The 748-nt window shown below is 30.9% G+C and overlaps 1 protein-coding gene across 1 annotated transcript; it reads right to left on the reverse strand.

Annotated features, from left to right (window-relative positions):
- Positions 1-274: 274 nt before the first annotated feature.
- Positions 275-487, reverse strand: LOC140964270 (small polypeptide DEVIL 4-like). The gene has a single exon (XM_073423901.1). The coding sequence runs from the start codon at positions 431-433 to the stop codon at positions 275-277; it is 159 nt and encodes a 52-aa protein (XP_073280002.1). The 5' UTR covers positions 434-487.
- Between the last annotated feature and the right edge of the window lie 261 nt (positions 488-748).

Genomic DNA, 748 nt, shown 5'->3' on the forward strand with positions numbered 1-748 from the left:
TCTTCCTGGGTTGTTGGTTGAATAAGTTATTATATTCGTTACCGGCCTGTGTTTTCTTTTTCTATCTTTTATATATCATTTCTATTTATTAAAAAAAATCAAAGTGGGTTAAATTTGAACAAGGAAATTTTCATAATTAATTTAACACTAGCTTTCCCTTTGCCATTCAGGTTTCATAAAGAAATTAGGTGAAAAAATCCCTTGAAATAAATAATTCAGGGAAAAACTTATAACTAACAATTAGTAATATTTATTTTCTCTCGATCTTATTATATCAATCATGCCAGCAAAGAAGCATTACTACGCATCTGCTTATGATGTAGAGCCTTCCTCTTTGTTCCTTCAAAAATCTTCCCAGTTTTTCCGTCGACAATCGTTTCTTTGATCCTTCCAAATCTGATGACGATGGTGATGAAGAATTGGGCATTTTCATTTGTTTCGAATAAATGAAAAAAAGAAAATGGGAAAAAGGTGGCCTTTATTTGTATGCCAAATCTTCTTCTCTTTTTCTTATTTTTGGTGGGATATATGTGTTTGTTTTTAGGATTCGAAGATTGACAAGGAAAGTGTAAAGGGCTTCGATGTATGCAATTTGCTGAGTTTGACATAAAGGGCAAAAGGAGTCTTATATATAATGCATGGTCGAATTTATCCCAAATTTCATTTATTATTTAGAAATTACACCACCTGATAATATTATTGTACACACACACACACACACACACACAATTTATAAATTATTATTAGT

The sequence above is a fragment of the Primulina huaijiensis genome, chromosome 18, assembly GCF_012295235.1.
Source record: "Primulina huaijiensis isolate GDHJ02 chromosome 18, ASM1229523v2, whole genome shotgun sequence".
NCBI classification, from domain to species: domain Eukaryota; kingdom Viridiplantae; phylum Streptophyta; class Magnoliopsida; order Lamiales; family Gesneriaceae; genus Primulina; species Primulina huaijiensis.